Source organism: Equus caballus, chromosome 8, assembly GCF_041296265.1.
Source record: "Equus caballus isolate H_3958 breed thoroughbred chromosome 8, TB-T2T, whole genome shotgun sequence".
NCBI lineage: Eukaryota > Metazoa > Chordata > Mammalia > Perissodactyla > Equidae > Equus > Equus caballus.
This window is the reverse complement of record NC_091691.1, coordinates 12119803-12142121: the sequence shown is the minus strand read 5'-3', so window position 1 is coordinate 12142121 and position 22319 is coordinate 12119803. Positions and strand designations below refer to the sequence as shown.

Genomic DNA, 22319 nt, shown 5'->3' with positions numbered 1-22319 from the left:
TTTAAAAGACCATCACTTGTAAACCATGTGACTTCAAATGAGAGTAACTTTCTCAAAAGCTTCTGTTTCTGTGCACAGAATGTGGAACTTTCCACTTTATACAAACCTATGATCCAAGAACTGAGTGGCTCCACATTTATTGTAATAGTTGCGACCAATCTGTTTCAATTCCATCGACTTCAAAATTCTAGAAATGGAAAGAATAGGTTGCGTTGAACGCACAGTGAATACCAAGCATTTGGTAACAGACCTCAAGATACATGAGGGAAAGATATCTGTCACTGGCTTTGTTTACACTAACGATTAACATGAAGTGCCTGATATAACAGGTAAGTTACACTATGAGGTGGATATTAAAGTGCATTTAACCTCAGTTTTTCATAAAACAAAATATCACGGAAAGGCCATCAGAATGACCTTCATTCCCAGAAATGAACCAAAACATCTTTTCCAGACTGTGTCTCGAATTTTAATTTTGAATATTTGTTCATCACAGTGAGTGCAGAATAGAAAATGAGTGTATTTGCTCCAGAGGGAAATACGCATGGACGTGCATAGCTGATGGCTGTTACTCCTTCTAGATAGGACCCAGACGTGGGGGCGGGCAGGAGGAATAATATTGAGGAAGGCCACCGAATTCTCCCAGGTCCAAGTGAGGCTCAAGTGTCCTTTCATCTCAAGAACATAAGATGCTAGAAGCAAATGGCCATGTTCAACACCACTGAAACTCAGTAAAACCAACCAAATTGCGAGGAAATGCAATCTAACACACTTTCTAAAGAGAATGTTGTAATAGCGCAGGCAATCTGGCGAGGTGGGCATGAGCTCTCTGGAGAACTCGATGGTAATCTTCACAGGCTGTTCTTTGTACTTGCTGACCACTTCCGTTTTCTGAGATAAAGAAGAACAGAAAAGCCTTAGAGGTGCTTCCAAGGACACTAAGTTCCATCGCATCGCAAGTCAATGTCACTTGGCCATCCAACCCACCGCCGTGGCAAGCCATCTTTCCCACCAAGACACGTGCAGGTAGAAGATGTGATTTACACGACAAAAGTGAGGAGTCAGAATTAAATATTTAAATCAAAACTATTTTTTACTTAAGCTCCTCTAAATGATTTGGTTAATGAATACAGAAATTTATAGAAGAAAATTAAGTCCTTCTCCCAATGTTTTTCTTTTTTTGATGACGTTTTGGAGGGAATAAGAAATAAAATAAAAAACTATTCAAAACTTCAAGATCAGCATTTTCGAGACATACTGTGCCATTAAAAAGGTAAAAAAATATATATTTCACCCTTATATTAAATTCTGTTTAAACACTGAAATAAAAATCATTAAAGAATACCAATGATAATCAAACATGAACATGGGTTTTATTACAAGTCCAATGGGCAAGAGATCTCCATGATATCTCTACAAACAGCTGTACAGAAACAACAGGAGTTCTCCGAGAATAAAGTCAAAAGGCAAGAGAAAGAGAACAATGTTAGGAAAATGTCAGTAACACTACTTAACTCGTTTACGTAGCACACGTGGTAATAATAAAGAGTTTCCATCAAATATACGACACTTTCCAAGTAACGATTCATGTTGTTTCAGTAAGTCCGCACGGAGACTTCCATCCTCTATGTCTGGCTTATAGTCAACGTTGTACTGATACGTGACCCATTGGGGACGAGATGTCACTCGGAAATGGTTCGCGAATAGCCTTACAGCTGTACCTTTCGAGCCTGAAAAATTGAGCCACATGTCAATATTGAGACAACAAAGTGGTCAATTGAACCAAAGACAATTTGGACAGCAAAACATTGAGAGCCAAAGCGAGGTCGAACAAGCAGGCTAACAACATGACATAAACATTTATCTACACCTGTTGTCCAGAACACCTAACATCGTCATTTAGGTGAATTCTTATACAAGTATGCATTTAGAAAGTTAAAATATATGATTAATATAGTTATAAATATATTAATATAGCAATAAAAAGATCAAAATAAGACAAACCTTTTGCAGCACAAGCCTTCCAAAAGGAGGAAAAAGCCACTGTACGTAATAGTGTTTAAAAAAAATCTCAGTACGACAAAGAACTGGGTGATTCTATCTTAATGTGTATAAGAAGAAAAAGAAAAACAAAGAATGTATGTCTAAAATGTCTTCTAAATATGTAAATAAGTTCTAAATAAATAATAAGGACTCTAAAATGTCTTCATTTCTGTAAAAGTGAATGTTACTACAAAAACGTGAGAGAGGACCTCCGCTTACATGATGGCACGAAGCTTTACAGAACTCTAAGCACCAACACACATCTCATCAAAAGTTTAAAATGAACAACTCCATCCAATGGGCTTAATGGCCGGAGTACCTGTTTTCGACTTTCTGACATGTTCCAGGTTCTGCCGGGTGTTCACCACCAGGTCTCGAAAAACCCCGCTGAAACCCCTGTTCCCCCTCAGCGAGGCCGCCTGCAAGCCAGCCGAGAGCTGGAGTTCCGCTACGGATAAACATAAAAGCAATGAGTTTATACAAGAAAAGGGGAAATGTAAATACGAAGGACAGTAGGAAACCCCAGCTATTAAGCAAAACCGTCAAGGTGGTTTGAGGTAGATAGGATGATGTCAACGGATCCAAACAACATTATTTCAGTAATGCGTCACCAGCAAGGGGGACTAGAGGCCTTTCCCAACAAGTCTGCAGTCCACAGCAGTGGTTGCCCCAGCCCTTCAGTCATCGCTGCTGTTTCATCAGGCGCTTGCTCAGAGTACAAGATCCTTCGAAGCAGAAACCTTGCGCTCTCTCTCCATCTTTACGGGTTTATCAGCTGGCACCACACTGCCCTCTAGTGGGCATCAGAAAGTACCGGCTGAATGAACAATCCATCAAAAATCCATGAAACTGGCTTTTGATACAGAACGACTGATCTATTTTATTAATAGCAACTGGGAAAGTGTCTCATGCTATTTTTGCTAAATCCCGAGATTCATACGGATTTAAATATATATTTTACAAGGTCAGTATCTGAATGACAATGCCAAGCTGTCGTTCAGCGGAGAGGTGGTGCATTGTGAAAGAAATATGCGCACATTATCCATAAATCTTGTGCCCCTGAAGGGCCAATGCCTTGGGTTATAAAAAATGGCTTTCTTCAACATGCTACTTCTGAAAGCTATTATTCCTAGTTTATGATGATCTTACAAAATATTTAGAGGATGAATTTCTATAATAGAAAAACTATTTCATTGACTCATAAAATTTTTAAACAACTTTATCAAACTCAACTAATTCTGACACACCCAGGAATCAAAATCAAATTCAAATTTCAGTGAAAGAAAACAGCAGCCATCATTCATTAGCACTTGCTACATACAATGTATTTCACATATAATATTTAATCACAGCTCCTCAGAGATGCAATACAGATAATAAAAATGGGTATTTTAATTTTCCATATTCAAATTTATAACTTCATTTTATGGAGCCTGGATTTTATATCTGTTTGTTATAAAAATATTTATTTACCTTTTAAATTTTTTTGGTGTTTCAAGCTCTGACCCATCACAATTTATCTCGCTGTAAGAATCAAGCTAGAGGAGAGTGACATCAGCAAGATGGCGGGACAGGAAGCCCTGGGCACCCCTCCTCCCAGTGAGCACATGGATCCAATAGCAATACACGGATCACTCCCTTTGTGTGAAATCCAGAATTTAGTTGAGATGCTCCTGCACCCCCAGCAAGTGTGAAACCACCCACGCGGACACCAGTAGGAAAACTGGAGACATCTTCTCACTCTAATCCCCAAGCCCAGCACAGCAGCAGATGAACAGGAGGAAACCCCCAGCAAACAGCTCTTCCACGCTGAGGGAAAGAGTGGGACCACACATCCGATGTCCCATCTCTTCTGGGTGCTGCCTGAAGGACTGGCTTCTATCTTGCCTGCCTCAGAGTGACAGTGGACCAGCATATGCTGGACCCCTGAGGGCTACAGAAAACAAAGGCAGTGTTTTGAACTAGCAGGCAGGTACTCACCACAGCTCCTCTCTGGCTCAGTACAGAGAGAATGGGATCATAAGAAGACTATGGACAATGAAATGTTAACAGACCAGAGAATCTAGAAGAAATGGAGAGATCCTTAGAAACATACAGCCTACCAAGAATGAATTATGAAGAAACAGAAAATCTGAATAGAACTATAACTAGTAAGAATATTGAGTCAGCCATCAAAACCTCCTAACAAAGAAAAATCCAGGACCAGATGGCTTCGCTGGTGAATTCTACTAAACATTTAAAGAATGAAGGCCAGTCCTTGAAGTCCCAGGAACTGAAGAAGACGGAACACTTCCAAACTCATTTTATGAGACCAGTATTATCCCGATTCCAAAGCCAGACAAAGACACTACAAGAAAAGAAAACTACGGACTGATGTCCCTGATGAATACGGATGCAAGAATCCTCAACAGAATCCTAGCAAACCGAATTCAGCAGCACATGAAAAGGATCATAGACCACCACCAAGTAGGATTTGCCCTTGGGGTGCAAGGATGTTCAAAATATGAAAACCAATTAACATGATACACCCACATTAACAGAATGAAAGGTAAAAATCACAACCATCTCAACAGAGGCAGAAAAAGCACTTTATAAAATTCAACACCCTTTCATGATAAAAACTCTTAATAAAGGAAAATTACCTAAATGTAATAAAGACCATATAGGAGAAGCCCACAGCTAAATTCATACTCAAGAGTGAAAAATTGAACACTTTTCCTCTAAGGTCAGGAACAACGCAAGGATGCCCATTCTCACAATTTCTATTCATCATAGAAGTAGAAGTTCTAGCCAGAGGAATTAGGCAAGAAAAAGAAATAAAAGGCATCCAAACTGGAAAGGGAGAACTGAAATTGTCCCTGTTTGCAAACAAGATCATCTTATAAATAGAAAACCCTAAAGACTCCACAAAACACTGTTAAAAGTGATAAATGAATTCAGTAAAGCAGAAGAATATAAAAATCAATTACATTTCTATATACTAACAATGAACTATCTGAAATTAAGAAAACAATGCCATTTACCACAGCATCGAAAAGTATAAAATACCTAGGAATAAACTTCACTAAAGAAGTGAACGACTTGGGGCTGGCCCCGTGGCATAGTGGTTAAGTTCAGTGCACTTCGCTTAGGCAGCCCGGGTTCGCAGGTTCAGATCCTGGGCGTGGACCTCGTCCACTCATCAGCCCTGCTGTAACGGTGACCCACATACAAAATAGAGCAAGATTGGCGCAAATGTTAGCTCAGGGCTAATCTTCCTCAAGCAAAAAAAGAGGAAGATTGGCAAGAGATGTTAGTTCAGGGCGATTCTTCCTCAGCAAAAAAAAAAAAAAAAGAAAAAGAAAGAAAAAAGGGAGTGAATAACTTGTACACTGAAAACTATAAAACACTGATGAAAGAAATTAAAAGAAGACACAAATGAAAAGACACCCTGTGGTCGTGGATTGGAAGAATTAACATTGTTAAAATGTTCATACTACCCAAAGCCATCTACAGATTCAACACAATCCTATCAAAATCCCAGTGGCTTTTTTTTTTTTTTTTTTTTTTTTACAGAAACATAAAAAAACAGCTCTAAAATTTGTATGGAACCACAAAGGATCCAGAATAGCCAAAACAATTACAAGAAAGAATAAAGCTAGAAGCCTCATATTTCTGATTTCAAAATATATTACAAAGCTATAGTAATTAAAACAGTATGCTACTGGCCTAAAGACACACCAATGGCACAGAATAGAGAGGCCAGAAATAAATGCATATAGTCAACCGATCTTCAACAAGGTGCCAAGAATACACAATGGAGTAAGGGTGTCTCTTCAACAAAAGGTGATGGGAAAATTGAATATCAACGTGCAAAAGATGAAATTGGATTCTTATCTTACACCACACACAAAAATAAGTTCAAAATGGATTAAACACTTAAATGTAAGACCCCAAGTTATAAAACTCCTAGAAGTAAACATTGAGAAAAAGCTTCATGACAGTGGTCTTGGCCATCACTTCATGGATATGATACTGAAACCACAGGAAACAAAACAAATGAGATTATATCAAACTAAAAAGCTTCTGCACAGCAGGGAAAACAATCAACAGGGTGAAAAGGCAACCTATGGAACAGGAGAAAACGTTTGCAAACCATGTATCTGATAAGGAGTTAATTTCCAAAATATATAAGGAACTCCTACAACTCAATAGCAAAAAGACTAATAACCCAATTTTAATAAATGATGAAAGGACCTGAACAGACATTTCTCCAAACACATACAAATGGCCAACAGGTATATGAGAAGATGCTCAAGGTCACTAATCCTCAGAAAAATGCAAATCAAAAGCACAATGAGATATCTCTTCCCATCTATAGGGATGGCTATTATCAAAAAACATGCCATCAAACAAAAAAAAAGACAACTAGTGTTGGTCAAGATGTGAAGAAGTTTGAACCCTGGTTTACTCTGATGGGAATGCAAAATGGTGCAGGTGCTATGGAAAACAGTAAGGAGATTCCTCAAAAAATTAAAAATAGAACTACCATATGATCTACGCCATCCCACTCCGGGTATTTATCCAAAAGACTTGAAATCATGATCTTGAATAGACATTAGCACTCCCATGTTCATTGTAGCACTGGTCAAAAACAGCCAAGCCATGGAAACAACCTAAATGTCCATCAACAGATGAACAGATAAAATTAACATGGTCTATACATACAATGGAATATTATTCAGCCCTAAAAAAGAAAGAAATCCCACAATACACAACAATAGGGATGAGCCTTGAGCACATTATGCTAAGTGAAATAAGCCAGTCACAGAAGGACAAACACTGCATCATTCCACTTCTATGAGAGATGGAAAATAGCCAAACCCATAGAGGCAGAGACTAGAGTAGTGGTTTGCAGGGAGTGGGGGAGTGGTTGCTAATCAACAGGTCTAAAATTTCAGTTATGCAAGGTAAGTTCTAGAAAGCTGCTATACAACACTGTGCCCATAGTTAACAAGACTGTAGTGTACACTTAAAAATATGTTGAGAGGGTAAATCTTATGTTAACTGTTCTTACCACAATAAATACAATTTTAAAAATTAAAAAAAAGAAGTTGGTTGGAGAATCAGACCTAAGGTTTGACTGCATTGGCTGACTCCTTGGCAAACGACAACACCTGAGCCTGTGTGCTCACCTGTATCAAGATAACCTTTCACCTGTGAGGATAACGCAACATAGGCGAGCGCTGAGATGTTCGAGAGCTGCTCGACCTTTCAGTGCAGAGATTTACAAACCCAAGAAAATAATGTTCCTGGCATTCCTAGCTAACTTAGACTCCCCACATACAAATGCATGGTCTAAATTTGAAAAGCAATTACATTGAATTGGCTAGTGAATAATAATCACCATTTCTTTTCCATAAGCCTTAACATATAGGGGGAATAAAACACTGATGGTCAGATAATTTATTGCAGGAAAGGAAATAGCAGCAAGCTGTACATTCTTTCCATCCTGCCAAACCTCGGGGGAATACGAGGCTATCTGTCTAGAATTTTATCACTGTGGTGCACCCTCCTGTGTGAAGCATCCTGCCTCTTCCACCACATCCTTCTTCCCTCTTTTTACCTGAAGGCTGAGACGTTCCTTCCGCTCCTCTTGGTTGCCTAGGCTCAACCACTTGGCTTTCTGCTGGCAGTGGCTGGGGTCTAGGCAGAATTTGCCCAGGTTGCCGGGTCTGCATGGTTTTGGAGATAGAAATAATAAATAGTGTTATCTACTCTTTAGAAATAAGAGTCGTTCGTTCATCATCCAAACATTATTGTCTGCCTGCCAGGTGCCAGGACATAAAGCAAAGGACTCTCTTTTGAAAAGCTCACATTCCAGTGACACAAAATAAAAATGTCTATAGCGTAAGTATAGGCATGGCTAGAGAAATGAAGAAAAAAGAGCAATGCCAAGTAAAATTGGGAGTTGCTGGGAAGATGGGCTGTGAAGGGGGCTAGTTGTATTAGCGGCGACAAAGCAGGACCTCGGGGTGAAGCTGACACTGAATCAAAGACTTGAAGGAGGTGAGTGTGTTAACAAGGTTACACAAGCCACAGGTGGAGGAAAGAGAGAGCAAAGTTCCTAAGGGAGAAATGGCCAAGGAAGAACTAGGTGGCCAGTGTGGCTGGAGCAAAGCTAGCAGGAGGGAGAAGTCAGAGAGGCAGCAGGAGAGAGGCCATCTTAAGGCATTGGTCTCTGACTCTGGGAAAATGGGAGCCCTATCAGCGTGTTGGGCAGAGAGCTACAAGGACTGACTTATCTGTTCTGTGATGGAAACAGACTGAGGAAGAGACCAGGGCAAAAGCAAGAAGGCCAGTTAGAGGCCACCTGCAGTGTCCAGCAAGTGATGCTGGTGGGTTGGACCAGAGGGTAGTAACAGGGGTGAGAAATTCTCAGATACTGGATACTTTTTTGAAAAGCAGAGACAACAGTATTTCCTGCTTGTTCCAGTGAAGGGTTTGAGCTCAAAAGAGGAGTCTAGGATGGAGCCAGAGTTTGGCCTCAGCAACTGGAAGAATGAACCTTCTTCAGAGGAAATGAACAGGGCAGATCAGGAGCATGACGTGTGGACATCTGCGGGGTGTGGACATCTGCGGGGTGTGAGGTATTGCAGGAGAGGGCACTGGCCGGAGATATAAGTAGGAGGCCCTGTCCTCACAGCAGATAACACTGAAAGCCATGACAATGATAAGATGACAAGGGAGAGAATCCATGTAGCAAGGAAAAGAGGCCCAAGGACTAGGTTCCGGGCATGTGAACAGGGCAGGACGAGAACCCAGCAAAGGAATGCTAACAGCAGCAGCCAGGGAGGTAGGAGGGAAACCAGGGGTGTGTGGTGACCTGAACCCACATGGAGGGAGTTGATCAAGCAGAAAAGAGGGCTTAACTATTCCACCAACAAGTGATAGAGCAAATACACAGAGGACTGAGAACTGACCTGTGGGTCTGACAAAGTGGAGGATCCTGGGGAAACCCGACAAGAGCTGTTTCAGTGGAGCGACCGGGAGAGAGGAGTGGCGAGAGAAGAAGGAAGAAGTGGAGTTCAGAGTAGAGAGATTTCTGCCGTGGGAAGCAAAGACCAAGCAAGGAGCTGTGAGGGCAATGGGATCCAGCGAGGTTTCTTGCTGGATGGGAGGAAACGCAGCCGGTTGGTTGTATGCAGACAGGGACAATCTAGGAGAATAAAGCTTGATGACTCAGGAGATAGAGGGGAGGGTTACAGGAGAGGCGCCCCAGAACCGGCTAAGGGGCACAGGGTGTAAGTGGAGATGGTTTCTTTAGGTGGGAGCGGAGCTAGAACCCTGGGGTCTCAGGTGAGGGGGAGGCCCGGGTGCAGAGATGCTGTGGGGAAGACATTGAACTTCTGCTCTGATGTTCTATGTCTCAGGGACACAGGAGTTGCTGCGAAAGGCTAAGAATTAGGATGGAGGAGGAGCAGTTGAGGCTTGAGGGAAGAAAAGAAGACAGAAGCAACAACCGCAGAGGAGAAGAAATGGACCCAGATGGTGTCGAGTGACCGCCAGGCCAGCACCGCGACCCACCGGAGGGCGTCAAAGCAAGACCCTCAGCACGGCTGTGGGTTCCAGCGCACGACCGCGCCATGGACACGGGATAAGAGAAGACAGAAATGCAGACAGACAGCAGGGATAACAAGTTTTAAACAAGATTGAAAACTCTATCCAACTCAGGCTGTTCAAGTCCTTTAATTTTTGAAGTCTCTCCCAAGAAATTGAGAGGCCAGGGAATGTGGAAGCCTTTCCATCCACCCAGGGTTCAAAGGGAGTCTGCGCTAAGGTGACAACAACGCGAGAGGGAGGCAGAGAGGGGCTCTCCGGGTAGGTGGAGCCAGCCACACCATCCCGAAAATCTGACTTTGCTTATGAAATGTACTAGTTCCCTCTCAGCAGGAGAGAACTCTCTCCCTGAGCCACACTGGCTCCACGAACAGCGTCTCTGGTCAGCAGAGGCAGCGTGTTCTGCATAAAGGGGACAACGTACGTCACAGCGCGGCGCTCACCGTCGTAGCGCCTCCAGGCGCCGCTGAAGCTCCAGGTGCCGCCGCTCCAGGTGCCGCGGACGCTCCGGGGGCCGCAGGTTGCGGGGACGCCCGACCGCGCGCTCTGCCGCGGGCTCGAGTCCTGGCCCTGCCGGACATCGCTGTCCTGAAAACGATGACCCGGAAGGCGAGAGGCCGTTAAAGAACACGGTGATATTAGACATCTCTGTGTCGTTGCCTCGTCACTTTTGTTAAACTATGACTTCAAAGAAAGCATCAGGTTATTAACGACGCGCATTTTCCATTCACACCAAAGACTGCTTCCAAGTGGTCAGTGTCCCGCAGTAAAAGACGGGACCTGGCAAAATAGTCATAGAAATTTAAAAAAAATTGTTGATTATGGTTCTTTTGCCCCCGCAGACTCACAAGACACTATGGGTTACAGGGTTGGCTTGTATGAGTCAGGTGTGTTCTGGGTTCTTCTCATCTACCAGGCACCCCTATAGCACAGTGAGGGGCCCAAGTGTCCCCTGGGTTCCCCCGCACACATCTGAGCTACTGCAACCTGAACCGCCCCTCTGCCCACCTCTCCGGTCTCGGTCCCCCGGACTCCGCTCGCGCAGCTCGCCTACCTTCCTTCCTCCGCGGGAATCAGGCCGATCTGAGCGCGCTGCACCCGTGGCCTCGGGTCCCTCTCCTCCCAGCCCCGGAGCGTGTGAGCGCCGACCTCTGCGGGTCAGAGGCGCAAAGCTCCTCTCCCGGACGGTTAGCCTTTCCCGGGATACAGTCCTGTGCCCTGCAGCGGTCACTAAGTAGGGTTTGGGGCGGAGGTCGGACCAGCCTGGCCGCCTGGCGGAACGCGTCCTGAGCTCAGCGGGGCAGGGGCCGGGCCGCGCCCACCTCAATTTCAATTTCAATTCCGCCAGCCCGGCCTCTTCCGGCGCCGCCTCCATCCTGGCCTAAGTGAGGCGGACCTTGAGTGGCACCTGGTGGATTCGGAGATGCTCCAGAGTCTTAATGGGATGCGAGTGGGGGCGGCTCTGCCTCCTCCCCAGCCCCACCTTATCTCGTCCATCAACCATCCCCGGATCAACCTGCCAGGTGACCTTACAAAACGACGTGCACTTGAGACTTCAGAAACTTACGGCCTCACCCCTTAATACTTTAACCAAGTCCCTGCTGTTGCCTAGATAAGGAAATTGCAGCTGCCGTGACTGCCCTTGGATTCAAACCCAGGCTTATTGTAATATATTGTAATCGTCTCCTTGGCACAGATCCCTACGAGTGGATTCGCAGTAATTGGTAAGCTTTTAAGTATTCGGGTCATTTCTTAGAAGTGATATTTGTCGTATCCGTCTTCTTGTTAATTGCTTCCAGGTTTCTGTCATTCTTCCTTGCCACCTAAAAACGATTTTTTAAATCACCAATTCTTTCTTTTAATATTTTTATAGTTGCATTGTTTTGCATTTAAATCCTTGATACACACAGAATACCTATTTTAATTAAGAGAAAGATGGTTATCTGACGCTTTTGCTTGAACAATCCTAACCTAACCCAGTGCTTTGAAATTCCACCATGATCCTGTAGAAATCTGTGTGCACCCTCAGCTCTAATTCTAAACTCAACTCGGCACTGTCCGTGGTGCACCAGTAACACAAAGTTTTGGTGGCTGTAACTTGAAAATATCCCCAAAGACTAGAAAAGCCTAAATCTGCTGTTAACGCACATAACCTATAACTAACCTATAAATGAAAATTCGGATAAGTTTATTCTGAGCCAAATGTGAGGACCATATAGCCCGGGGCCTCCCTTCCCCAAGGAAGGAGGGGCACCGAAGAGGTGGGGAGTACAGAGTGGTTAGATACCCTCAAAGAGGATGTTTCACGTATGATTGACATGTCCCTTTTAAGATAGTCACTACAATAGTCACGAGACTGCTCTGTCAGCACAGTGATTGATGGACACAGCAGGTAGCAGGTCTGCTGTCTCAGTGGACACAGCAGGGTGGCAGGTCTGTTGTCTTGACCCGGCTGGTCACAGGTGAGCACAGCAATCAACCCCTGGCCTAGGGAGAGATGCTGATTCTTAAGGAAGTACCAAGGTGGGGGAAGGTGCCCCTTTGTCTTAAGGGCATTTGTTCTTGTCTTTGGGACATAGCAAATGCTTAGAGCAGATATACAGTGTATGCTCAATGACCATGTCAGGCCCTTTTGGAAAAACAAAATCAGGCCGAATGAGGTTTACATCAAGTGGCTTCCTCATATACTCCATTATGTCCTATTTCTTGCCAATTCTATTTGTCACTGCTAAGCACTCAAACATTGCTGGTTATTCTCTTAAATGAGCTTTAGAATCATTGCACTGAGTTCCAGAGTATAACCATTTCTATTGTCCTGTTAATTTGGGGTGTATCGAATCCAGACATTGATTTAGTCCTTCCCAGTTGCAGAGTCCTCGCTGAGATTTTCCTGGAAAATCTTTGTGCTCATAAGTGCTTCCCGGGAAGATGCCTGTGGGTGTCCAGGTTTCTGCTTAGATTTTACCATAGAAGTGGGCCCTGGGTGCATTCTGGGTAGTGGCCGTGCCTATTGTGTGTGATTTGTTTAAGATTCTTACATGCTACAACTAGAAGGACCTGCGACTAAGATACACAACTATGTACCAGGGGGGATTTGGGGAGATAAAGCAGGAAAAAAAAAAAGATTCTGGTTTGTCTGGTGGAGGGTAACCCAGGAGAGAGAGTGTGGGAGAACAGAGGATCAGAGGAGAAAACTCTGGAGCACTGGATTGAAGAGACTGTCCCGGACGTCACTTATGGACTCAGTGTCCTGTCCCAGGTCCAGCCCAGTCCTCGGGTGTCACAGGTTCTAAGTAAATATTTCCTGGACCTACATTTGTCACACCGGGACTGCATCTTTTAGTGGGTACCCACCTCTTCATGGTCCTTGGGACTCTTTCCAGTAGGTCTTCTTTAATGCCTTTCGGAAAAGTCACACAGTTTTTCTGCCTCCTGGTGTTACAGGTCATGTGATGGGTTTATTCTTGGTCGCCATATGGTTTACGTGTCTGTTTATCGTTAGTCCTTCACCAGTAGACTGGAAGGGCCATGAGGGAAGGGACCTGGTCTGATCTTTCCCTGCTCTTTCTCCACTAGATATAATAGTACCTGGCAAAGAAGAGGTGCTCAATTAACGCATCAAGAGAAGCTAAGTTGATGGAGGAATGATTAAATTTAAATATGAACCCAATGGGAAAGCTGACTACCTTATAACTCTTATAAACAGCCCCAAATGTCGCAGAGTTCTGATTATCATTAGTTCTGAAGGGATAACATGCAGAGAACTGCCAGCGTTCTTTCCAGTCAAAAAAAAAAAAAAAAAAAGGAGGGGAGGGCAGTAGGAGAGAAAGCAGCATTTAAGCTGGAAAAATGAGGATATGCAGGCAAAAAATAAAAAACTCGGTTGGTAACTAAATACAATTTGGATATGTATATCATAAATATATCGGATATATACACACATACCCACACATTTATTTGTGTATTTATTTATACCTACAATGAGAAAACACAGTCATACACCAAAATAAGCCAAATAAAAGCCAAACAATGGAAAAGGATGATGAAATTAAAGGTGAAAAAATACACATAACTAGTAAGAAAATGAAGAGGTGGTTCTTTAAGCAATCAATATAATAGGTAAACTGCCATGAAGCCGAATTAAGACAAAAAGGAGAAATCACAGAGAATCTTTAAAAGGATCGAAGAGAGGGGAGATGGCAAGAATTATAAGAGAATAATTAGCACACCCCTGCAAATTAATGGAGAGACCTGGGAGAAATTAATGGTATTCTATGAAAATAGGCTACAAAGGGGCGTGCCCTGACCACCCTACATAAAAGCACATTGACCACTCTCTCCCTGCTCCATGTTCCCCCTCCCTTCTCCTGCCCCCACCTCTCTGCTTCCATGAGTTTAAGGATAAATCTCATGTTAAATGTTCTTACCAAAAAAAAAAAAAAAACCACAGAAAACAAAAAAAACTGACAAAAGAACACAAGGACATTGTTGGAGGTGATGGATATGTTCAGTACCTTGGTTGAAATGATGGTACCACAGGTATGTGTGTTGAGAGGGGGGGGGAATAATCTCCTTTCTACCCTTCTTGTGTTGTTATGACTGGACTAATAATAAAGTTGACACAAGACCAGATTAACAAGAGAAAAACCCAGTTTAATATGTCTGTACTGGAAATCATAGAGAAATGATGCTCAGAGAGTGAATAAAGCGGGCAGTATATATATGTTTTACATTTACACAAAGAAACAACAATTTGTGAGGAATGACAAGACAAAGAAACTTAGCTGTGAGGTATGGAATTAGTGAGGAATTTCAACAGAGTTTAGGTGTGAGGTAGTAAATTAACAAGGTTTGTTTATGTGAGCTTCTCGGCCCTGAGTTCCCTAGCTTTGGTCATAAGGATGAAGGGAGAACACCTTTCACGTGGGAGATTTATTTCCCACTTTCAGGGGAAACAGAGACCAGAGGGTTGGAATGCCCTTTTTCCTTCTCAAGTCCCTTTAATTCAAAATAATTGGTATGCTATTGTGGGGCAATTTGGAGTGACCTGCCCTGAGCACCAATATATGCTTATGTCCAGACTCATCAAGATGCATACATTAAGCATGTGCAACTTTCTGTAAAGAGAAAAGAGAGAGAATAAAGTTCATGCAGCAATGTTAACAGTTGATGAATCTCAGTGAAGGATCTACTGGGATACTTGTACGATGCTTGAAACTTTTCTGCAAGCTTGAAATTGTATCAAGATTAAGTTAGGTAAAATGTTAAAATGGCCTGGGAATGGTGAGTGAGCTTTTGTGCATTCCTGGATGACAATGCACAATATATGATAACATATTGAAGAAGATAATATTAAGAGGCCAAAAGGGAGGCTTGGGCTTATGTCAATGTTGTGTTCAAAAGCACCAAAGTCACAGTAGAACTCCAAGGAGGAACATGAGACGAGGTATATTCACCACTGTCATCACTTGGACCTCAATGTGTAAATGAAGTGTGCAGGATTCATAAATGGAGAACGTGATATCAGTAGCTTACAGCTGAACGCTGGGCAAGCCCATCCTTTGCCCCATCTAATCACCCATACTAAATGGGAGCTCTTTGAATTGCCGGAACCCACCTTTGCAGTAAATATTAATTAATTCTGAGAAGACAATGGAAAACCCCAGCCCTGAGTCAAATGCCATGTATGGATGTGTCTGCAACTAAAACACGCACAGGCTGGAGTTTCTGAGAGAACTCTATGCAGATACCTAGGGGTGACCACTGGGATTTTTGGACTAGAACACTCCCTGATTCCAGGGCTAGATTCAACCTCTTAGACATGCGTGCTGTTGGGATGAAGGATCTCAGACTATATGAAGACCTAAAGAACCCATTATGTCTTGGGTGATATCAAGGTCATTCTAATAAAGAAGGACTTATGCAACAAAATTACTCTCTAAAATGACATATGCTAAGAGTCGGGGGACTTCTGGGGGAGTGCAAGCAGCTGAAGTCTCTGCCTCTAGGGCTGGTGGTAGGACAACTTGAGGAGCCCATTTTAGAGCTGGATGTTCTGAGGCTTGTCTCTCTCTCCACTGAATTGAAGCAAGCTGCTTTGTCCTCTCTGGGGAGTTCTCGTATCAAATGGCAGGACCCCATATCAAAGCTCACTGCTGTTTGCCCTGTGGATGGTAAAACTAGTTGGTGAACATAAAGATGAGTCCTCACAATGGGCTGAATGAAGAGCAGTATAGATGGAAGTACAGGAAGGGCTCGGTTCTTTCCCAATTGGTAGCATCTGGGTTGTTAGTTGTTGTGAGAAATTCAGATTCCTCAGCCGTAATTAATGGCCAAACCATATAGTCACACAGGCTCTTGATAAATGCCGTGTTTAGAATACCCTGGGGTGTGTGGTGTTGAGAATTCAATTATGACAGGCCCCATGAGATTTCTGAAGGACAGTGAACGTGGGCTGTGTAACTGCCCGCCACAATAATCCAACTGCTGCAGACTAGGACGCCAAGGTGGATACATTTGCTCAGCCCCTCGAGGTGGCCACTTGGGTACTTGAGATGAGTGGGCAGAATGGGGTCCAAGTCATGATGGGATCTTTAAGATGCAGGGGGTCTACCCTGAGAACGAGAAAATAAGTATCGGCAAGGACGAGGAGAAATTCACACCCTTATGTGCTGTTGGTGGGGATGTGGAGTGGTGCAGCCACTGTGGAAAACAGTATGGAGGGTCCTCAAGAAATTAAAAATAGAACTACCATATGATCTAGCAATCTCACTTATGGATGTATATCCAAAAGAATTGAAACAAGGGTCCAGGAGAGACATTTGCACAACCGTGTTCAATGCAACGTTATTCACAATCGCCAAGAGGTGGAGGGAAACTGAATGTCCATCGGCAGACGAATGAATGGATAAAAAACGTGGTATATACATGCAATGTGGCCTTCCTGATGGGAATGAGGTGTGGTTTTGATTTTCATTTCCCCTGATTATTCGAGATGTTAGCCATCTTTTCATATGCTTATTGGTCAAGTGTGCATCTTCTCTGGCTCTCCAAGCAGGGCTGGGTCAGAGGTTTTGACAAAGAGTGAATCAACCAAAAAGCATGTGTGATTCTCACAACTGAGGGCCCATGACCTCTGGACTTTTGCTCTCTCAAGTAGAAGCCTCAAAATAGGAGTACTTACCCCAAAGGGAGGGACCCAGGCTCTTGCCTCAGGCCAGTGGGGAATTAGATAATTTTGATCCCAGAAGATTCATGACATTCTTCAAAAACTACATTATGAGTTTCCTGTGTTTGGAATTTGCCCATTTTGCCATTCCCAGTACTAGCAATGTTTTAGGCACTCAGTAACGTCAGTTGATTGAATGAAAAACAGGATTATAGTTCATAATTACCTTCTCTCCCTCTACTTGTGTGGCCTTTTCTTAGCATTTTATTCCTCCCACTTGAATTCTGCCTCTCATGGTGTGGCTACAGAAGCTACACTGTGGCTAGTGGAAAAGAACTAAATTGGAATGTATTTGTCTAGGCCACCCTTCCTCACAGTGTGTATGTCCACCCCCAGCCTCAGTTTTGATTCTGTCTCGTGGTGGGAGAAAATGTGTCTCCTGGGGTATGTCCTTCATCTCAAGTCAGCAGCACTCTACATAAACATTGTAAGAATTAGCCTGAGATCCACCTCCCATGAGGTCATGTGACCACACACCTTAAATTTTTAGGCATCTTGATTGGTGATCATTAATTCATAAAGATAAAGGTAGACTGGGTTGTCACCATCTGGGAGTACATTGCTATCTCCACTGACAGATGAAAAACGTAAGATTCAGGGGGTGGTAACAGTCTTGCTTTAGCTGAGCTCTACACTAGAATGTACTCCTTACTTGGGGTCCAAGTGGTTCTTTCTTCATGATGAAATGGATGACAAGACTCTGTCTTGCTTGCCACAGATGTTTCTTCTTTTCCAAGTGGGCCATCTGAGGACTCCTAGCACTTAGTTAATGACGTATCTTGGCTCTGGTGTGCCTTCGGGAGGAGTAAGGAGCCTCTAGAATGACCCTGGACCACTGGGCATTCTCCAAGACCAAATGGTTAACATAAACACTAGACAATTCAGATCGGCCACAAGCGCAAACCAAGAGTGTCTGGGGTTTACTTCTAACTTCTTGCAGGCTGTGGTTCATGGGCCCTGAGTCATGAGAATCACCATCTCACACTTTTAGGTTATGTCACTTGTCAAAACCTCTGACCCAGCCCCTTCCCCAGCCCTGCTTGAAGAGCCACTTCCCTTTCCTACATGAGCCACCATGGTCCTGATGTGTCATATGAAGCCCACCTCAGATTGCCTGTTCCAGAGAAATATGGAGCTTTGGGATCTATGAAAGGCATAATTAACTTCACTTTCAATGGATACAGTCCTTGATCAGGAGTCTTAACTGCTCCATGAGGGACCCTCACCCTTGTCCCTCCTGACTCTTTTCTGGCCCCTTCGCCTCTGACCTTCCCCCTTCTTTGTCCCCTCCATCTCTCCCTCATCCTCATTTGACCTGGGTAAATCTTAAAGACCTTGTCTTTTCACTCAGAGAGCGTTCCACTCTCCACCTCCAATTCTCATCCCATTTCTGGCCTCTCACCCCTCAGTTTTGCACTCTACCTAGGCCAATGCTGACTGCTGGAGGACCAGGGTCTCCAAGCTTGTGTTCAGAGGAGAGATTTAAAGATCCTCACACTCAGGAGCTGTCTCTCATATCGTGGCCCACCTACCTGAGGCTGATCATTAACCAGAGCTTATATAAGGTCAGAGCCATCCTGGGATGGGGCAGGCACTGCCTGCAGCCATAGCCGGCATGTTAAGCCTCAGCACCATGACTGGGAACCCAGAGCCCCCTGCGATGTCAGAGCGCATCTGAAAGGCTGCTGACATCTCTGTGACTGTCATCTATTTTGTGATGGTGATGGCTGTTGGGCTGTGGGTATGTGGAAGCCCAATAAGGCTTTCAGAGTGGGCACAAGTCTTGAGGGAGTAAGTGTCTTAGGGAGGGAGAAGTGTGGCATAACAAGGCTGAGAAAACATTACAACTTTCATAAAACTCATTAGCTTTTCATCAGAATCATTTTCTGGTGTGTGACATAACTAACGCTCATTCTGATTTAACTCATTCTCCTAATAACCCCATCGTATGCACAGAGCCAGCAGTGGGAGCTTCACTTACTCTGCTCGGCCTCTCCAGCACCTGCATGAAGGAATAAAGATTTTGGTTCCATTATCTCTTTTCTTTTACAGTCCTTTGTTGTTCACTCGCTTTCTGACTCAGTGAGTTGGATGCTTCATCTATTAACATTCATTCTTTCTTTCAGTAATGAATTTGAGGCTGCAAATTCTCTTTTAAGCACAGCTTTACCCAAACCTCATATTGTTTGAGTCAATTAAAACGGAGCAGTTAGGACAGAAGTTGAGGAATATGATTTCTCGAGTTCCTTCTACCTCCTGTTTTTATGAAACTATGCTATTTGAAGTCCTTTTTAAAAGAATTCTATGTGACAGTTTCTAGGAAAATGTTCCTCTCTGCAGGAGTGATGAAAACATCCCCAGTGTCAGCACCTCGGCCAGAGCATCTGGGGTGTCTTGGGTGCCTCTGCTGTGGCTTGATCTTCACTTCTTCCCTTCTGCTCAGCGATGCTGAGGACCAGCCACAGCACTCTTGGAGGCATCTTCCCGGCTGGTGGAGATGTGGCCTGGTGGCCAGTGAGTGGGTCAGAGTTTCCGGGAAATATATTTCCTCTATGGGTATAAGAGTGAATAAAGGAAATTGAGAATGATGACAATTTCTGAAGTACATTGGGACTTGATGTTTGGCTTCCTCCTGACCCCACATTGCATCAGAGGAACCCACACACGGGCAGCACTGGGTGGGGTACGCAGTGGGACTTCATAAGTGCTTTAACAGATGTCCTGACTCATGGACGTCAACTTAAAAAGCAAATTCACCTGTTATGTTTTTCTCAAAATGAGTTTACTCAGGGATAACCAAAAGAATTGCAATTCAGGATGTTCATGCTGTGGAGGAGGGGGGCTGCCTTTGTAGAGGAAAAGGGGGAGTGGGCTGTTCTAAATGGAAGTTCATTGGGGGAAAGTAGCTGTTCAGGGCAGCAACAGCTTCTCATTGGCTAAGGCAGGCATCCCACATATAAAGTAGAGGAAGATGGGCATGAATGTTAGCTCAGGGCCAGTCTTCCTCAGCACAAAGAGGAGGATTGGCAGCACATGTTATCTCAGGTCTAATCTTCCTCAAAAAAAAAAAAAAAAAGGAGGGATTGATTTTTTGAAGCACTCTACTGCTTCATTTTCCGTGGAAGTTGTTGGCCAAGGACAGGCTCAACTCAGAGAATGGAGATAGATAGGTCAATGTTTCCCTAGGCCAGGGGTCAGCAAGCTTTGTCTATAACAGACCAGATTTTAAATATTTAAGGCTTTGTGGGCCATACAGTGTCACAACCTCAGAACTCTGTCATTGTTGCACAAAAGCAGTCATAGTCAATACCTTAAACAATGGGCATGGCTGTGACCCAAGAAAACTTTATTTACGGAAACTGAATTTAAAGTTCATCTAGTTTTCATATTCCACAAAATGTTATTCTTTAGATTTAACCATTCAAAACTGTAAAAACCATTCTGAGCTTATAGGCTTTATGAAAATAAGTGAAGGATTAAATTTAGCCCAAAGGCCGTAATTTGCCAAACCCTGCCCTAAGGAGTAGGGATCGAAACATCATCACTTTCCTGTTTTCAAGAAGTCTCGTTGGGCTCTTTCAAACTCTGATCCCAGTCTGTTGTCTTGGATTCCAGACGGGAATCTCTCTCTTTGCCAGTGACATGGGCAGTGGCCACTTTGTGGGGCTGGCTGGGATGGGAGTGGCTTCAGCCATCGCCAATGCCAAATTGACTGGAATGGAAGTGACATCACAGGCTTTTTTCTTTGAATCAAGACCATCTCCTGGTATATTTTTCTGTGAGTCCATATAAGGTAAATTTCTCTTTGGTTTGCTTTCTGTATTATCTTCTCCTAAGGCACTCCTTGTTGGACATCAGGGTCTCCTTCCTGTGGGCCCATTCTGCCTGGGTCATTCCAGTCACATTATTCCATTCTGTTAAGGTTTTGCTTCAGCAGATATTCCCGCCAGGAAGTCCTTTCCATATGATTCAGTCTCCACTTTCACTTGACTTTCTTGATCATTTTAGCTCTCACTTCCCTCTGTCCTCCCTGACCTATCCCACTACATGTCTAGCTCTGAACTAGATGCAGGAAATTTTTTTAGATGTAAAAGTCACAGTCCCTTGCAAGGAGCTTTCAATCCAGTGAGAAAGGCAGACACGCGTTCAGTACAGTGTAGAAAGCACAAGGAGAGAAGCATGCAGAGTATGGAGGGAGCTCACAGGAGAGGCACCACTGAAGAGTGTGAGGGGGATTGAGTACATGTCAAGAGAACTGCCTGATGCTGACACTCAGAAGGGTGGGTAGAAGTTATCCAAGTGGGGCCTGACCAAGGCAGTGGCAGCAGAGCGAGGGGTGAATGATTTCGGACATGGTGGGTAGAATCTACAAGACTTTGTGAATGAGTTCCCAACTGTTCATTATTATTTCACTAAGAAGGTGTATCTCCTTAATTAGTCCCTAAGTTCAAGGACAGGGGCCGTGCCTCTTTTCCACTCACACCTTCCCATCGTCTGGCACATGGCTGGGCATGTGGTAAATGTGCCATGAACATTTCTTGAGTTGCCTGGGTTCCTTTCTGTTCTTTTTTCTTTTCTAGTGTTTCCACATACAGATGTGTACATATCGGTCAGAGGGAGACTCTTGTGTGGAAGAAAGCTGGCTCACAGTTAAAGTGTAAACAGACCATCTCCTGACGGACTCAGGAAGTGACCTCGAGTCATCAGAAATGCCCGTGGCCTCCCCTTATTGAAGATGTACCTAGTTTTGCTTTGATAGTGTCAGGGACAAAAGAAGGGACTCAGACTCCAGACACACCCAATGGCCCAAGTGGGTGCAACTGTCAGACTCCAGAGAGCCAGGCTGCTCCTCATATAGCCTGTGAACTTGTGCTTTCTTGATCTCTGCATGCCTCAGGTCCCCCTCCATGGGACAGGAATAAGTACGCTGATCTTATCTGTCTCATCTTGTGACAGCAGCAAGAGTGACACATGTGAAGGATTTTTGTAAACATTACACACTCATGCCAGATTATACAATCAGCACTAGTATCATACGGCAAGAATTGGTGGGCACCGGGAATATTCTTCTACCTCCAACTTTTTTTCCATTGCTTTGTCACTCTGTCTATAATTCCTGCAATTCAACGTTAATTCCTTTTGGCAAAGAATGTGTGATCTTCCAGTGGTTCAGCTGCACTCAGAGGACATCTTTTATCACATCCCAAGCCCCCAGACATGGTGGCCTCTCAATCAGGAAAACAACGCAAAGGAACCCACACCTGTCTGGGGGGAATAATTGGTTGAGTGGTACAGGATCTTAGCAAATTTTTTTTCCAGAATCAGAGGTCATGAAGTCATAAGATCCACAAGCCAAATTTCTTTAACTTTACACTCTTTTCTTGGTTTCTTGTAGGCCATGCTGCCATTATTGGTTTTAACATAGTTCTTTGTTCCCATATACTTTGTG

The 22319-nt window shown here is 43.8% G+C and overlaps 1 protein-coding gene across 1 annotated transcript in view; it reads right to left on the bottom strand.

Annotated features, from left to right (window-relative positions):
- The window catches only part of PIWIL3 (piwi like RNA-mediated gene silencing 3), a 30990-nt gene extending 20767 nt beyond the window's left edge, over positions 1-10223 (bottom strand). The window contains exons 1-6 of the mRNA XM_023646955.2: positions 10086-10223; positions 7649-7757; positions 2363-2491; positions 1516-1730; positions 773-891; positions 107-187 (exon numbers count right to left, since the gene is read on the bottom strand). Coding sequence (XP_023502723.1) covers positions 107-187; positions 773-891; positions 1516-1730; positions 2363-2491; positions 7649-7757; positions 10086-10223 — 791 coding nt within the window. The remainder of the gene's footprint in view (positions 1-106; positions 188-772; positions 892-1515; positions 1731-2362; positions 2492-7648; positions 7758-10085) is intronic.
- Positions 10224-22319: the final 12096 nt, after the last annotated feature.